The sequence below is a fragment of the Physeter macrocephalus genome, chromosome 8 (assembly GCF_002837175.3).
Source record: "Physeter macrocephalus isolate SW-GA chromosome 8, ASM283717v5, whole genome shotgun sequence".
In the NCBI taxonomy this organism is placed as follows: Eukaryota; Metazoa; Chordata; class Mammalia; order Artiodactyla; family Physeteridae; genus Physeter; species Physeter macrocephalus.
Genome location: NC_041221.1, coordinates 143,463,128 through 143,466,206, shown reverse-complemented (window position 1 = coordinate 143,466,206; position 3,079 = coordinate 143,463,128). Strand labels below are relative to the sequence as shown.

Here is a 3,079-nt window from a genome sequence, read left to right as displayed (position 1 = left end):
TATTAATTATTGTAATGTTATATATCTTTTATATTTTGAAATGATAATAGTTTTGATATATTGGGCTAAATAAAATATATTACTAAAATTAATTTTACCCATTTCTTTTGTAGCTACTAGAAAATTTGAAATTACTTATGTAAGTAGTATTATATTTCTATCAGACAGTGCTGCTCAGACTTGTACACCTTGGTAACTCTTGTTGCCTTGGTCTTCCCCCAGACTATGTATAGGTCCAAGGCCCTGATATAGGAAATTATGAATTATTGATTCATAGCTGGTTTGGCTTTATATATCTGTTGGCTGCCTGGGAACCCCTACCTCCCCACCTCTCTTCTAGACATTCCTTCCCAACCGTGACAGCAACTTGAATTTGAAGAAACCATTCTCCGTCCACCTATAGGCTTAGAAAAACAAAAAGGTAGAGTTCATTCAGCTTCTGCAAAAACAAGTTCCTATTATCCAGGCAGTGACAAATCCCAGAAATGGCGTTCTGCGGGGTTTACTTTTATTGAACAAGCAGTTGGACAGACAGCATTGTGATCAGGAGGTTTCCACAGCACAGACTGGGTGAAGATGTCTCTGTGCCCTCAGATCACAGAATCTAGGAGGAAAGAGATGGAAAAGACTGAAAGTTAGTGAGTCCATTTCCCCAACAGTTCTGTATTGTTTTCTATAGTAAATAAGACGAGCTCTGAAGAATTCTTTGTATATACAGATGGTGAAGGTAGGCAATTCAGCATTGGAATACACCTTTTCCCTCAATGCTTTCACCAACTCTTTCATCATTTGACCTACAAGAGAAGATGGGTAGGTTAGATGTTAGAAACTCAAAGACATTGTAGAAATGCAGGCTATACATTTATGATGGTAATAACATAGTCAAAGAAATCCATAGATTCCTGCATTCTGCTAAGAATGCACAATTTCAAATCACTTTCACATTTTATTCAGTTGATTCAGTGAGTATTTATTGAGTATCTAGTATATACTACCTGTTGAGGTGGATACAAAAATGAACTCTACTCTTGATTACATGAGACTGTCATGGTAATGAAAAAAGGAAGGTGTCATTCACATCTTTTCACAAAGGAATAAATTAAGCTTCAGAGAAGTTGACTGACTTGCCAAGATGTCACATTTGGTCAGGACTTAAGTCTAATTCCTCTATCAATTAATGCTTTACTATTATAGTTTGTTTTAGGCCATGAGATTTTAATCAGCTGTCTTCCTGCCTGACTCATCCATGTAGTTGTATATTCTTGAAATCAACATTTAAAACATTAAATCAACGTTTAAATTTTTTAAACAGGTAACTGCATCTTGTCTGCTGGTACTACCTGGAACACTAGCAGCATTATTATTCCAAACTCAAACCTCCATTTTAGTTCTCACATTAACCCCATCAGGCTTCCTTTGATTTGAGTTGGCAAGCTATGCTCTTGTTGAATCCTTGAAAATCTTTGTCATGGAATTGCGAATAGTCATTTATTCATCTCAGAAAATAGTACTAGTATTTTTCTTAACATAGGAATTTTCTTACAGTGTAGCTAATCTTTATTTAATTGAGATAATGCCTTTTCTAGAGCCCTTGGTTTTCAGAATCTCCTGACAACTAAAGGATGGTGGCAGAGCACAAGAAATGAAGTCAGGGCTACATTGGACCCCGAACAAATACTGATTAACTTTGGTAAATTGCAGGATTTCTCCCAGGCTGATTTTCTGTAAAGTGGGAAAGATAATGATCCCTGCCCTAAATACAGATTTACTGTGAGGATGCAGAAGGAAAGAGTAGATAAAACTGTAAAGAGTTATATAAATCTTAGTAGTTACTATATAATGAAAAGTACCTCTTAGAATAGGAAGTAAAAGTAGGATTTTCAGTCTATTTTTCCAGGAAAGTTGTGACTGCCAGGCCTTTTATTCATTCTTGGGATTCCAGGCTCCCTTAGAGAATCTTCTACAGAGGAACAAGGTTTAGGCAAGTTTCCAGCCTCCAGGATTTACACCCATAATGGTTATCAGAGCAGTGCTGGGCCATGACCCACCCATATCAATTTGGGGTATCCAATATCACATAATTGAATCATACAGCAGGAACTGAACCCATGCTCAGGACACCTCTTGCTCTAATGATTTGTTCCATCAGATAAAACCATAAATAATTCCTGTCATTAATAATGCCTGTTAATATAACTCTAGCAGGGAAAAAAACACCCCAAAATGAAAGGAAGGAACTTACAAAACCTTTTGTTCTTAGCTCTGGCAAGATGCTTCATTATTTGAATAAATACATCTTATTAGTATTATTCTATGGCAAATTCCTCATAAAGTAGTTTTCATCATGTTGTCTACATGAGATTACAGCAAGGCATAGTCTAAGGTGTGGTCTATAAGATGTGCATAAAGATTATTTTTACCTCCCTGTTTGAGATGTATGTGACCAGGTGTGTTTGTTAGATGGGGAGACAGTATATTCTGGCAATAAAATGAGAAGCAGACCACTAACAGTTTATATCTAATAAGATAAGAAGATAGCCAACACAGCATAGGGACTAGAGCAAAAGTTTGAAACCTCTATTTATATATGTGTAATGCCCAGAGTAGATAAATGACTTTTAACCCACGTGAGAAAACAGTGAAGGTCTCCTGACTTCATTCCAGTACCCTGCCTCCTACCCTGTGTTCCAGCTGCCAGTGTGAAACCAGAAACACCTAGCTTATAGCTCTTGTTTTTCCACTTTCCCACATCAAGGCTCACTGAGTTCTTTTGACTATGGTCTCTCATCTAGTATTGCTTAAGATCCTCAAGTCTGGCAGAATCGTTTTTAACTCCATTATTGCCAAAGCTTTCTGTGGCAGTGGAATAGAGTAAAAACAGTTGTGAATAATAATAACTAGCTATCAGATCTTAACTTATTAAAATATTGTTTGTTTTATTAAAAATAAGTATATTTTAATACCAAATATAAATTTATTAAAATATAATTTATTAAAATTATTTAAAAGAAATAAGCATTGGGCTTCCCTGGTGGCGCAGTGGTTGCGCGTCCGCCTGCCGATGCAGGGGAACCGGGTT

The 3,079-nt window shown here is 36.4% G+C and overlaps 1 protein-coding gene across 1 annotated transcript in view; it reads right to left on the bottom strand.

The window, feature by feature from the left end:
- Positions 1-410: 410 nt before the first annotated feature.
- SPINK5 (serine peptidase inhibitor Kazal type 5) overlaps positions 411-3,079 on the bottom strand; it is a 134,275-nt gene continuing 131,606 nt past the window's right edge. The window contains exons 29-30 of the mRNA XM_055086822.1: positions 1,851-1,960; positions 411-794 (exon numbers count right to left, since the gene is read on the bottom strand). Coding sequence (XP_054942797.1) covers positions 1,949-1,960 — 12 coding nt within the window. The 3' untranslated portion in view covers positions 411-794; positions 1,851-1,948. The remainder of the gene's footprint in view (positions 795-1,850; positions 1,961-3,079) is intronic.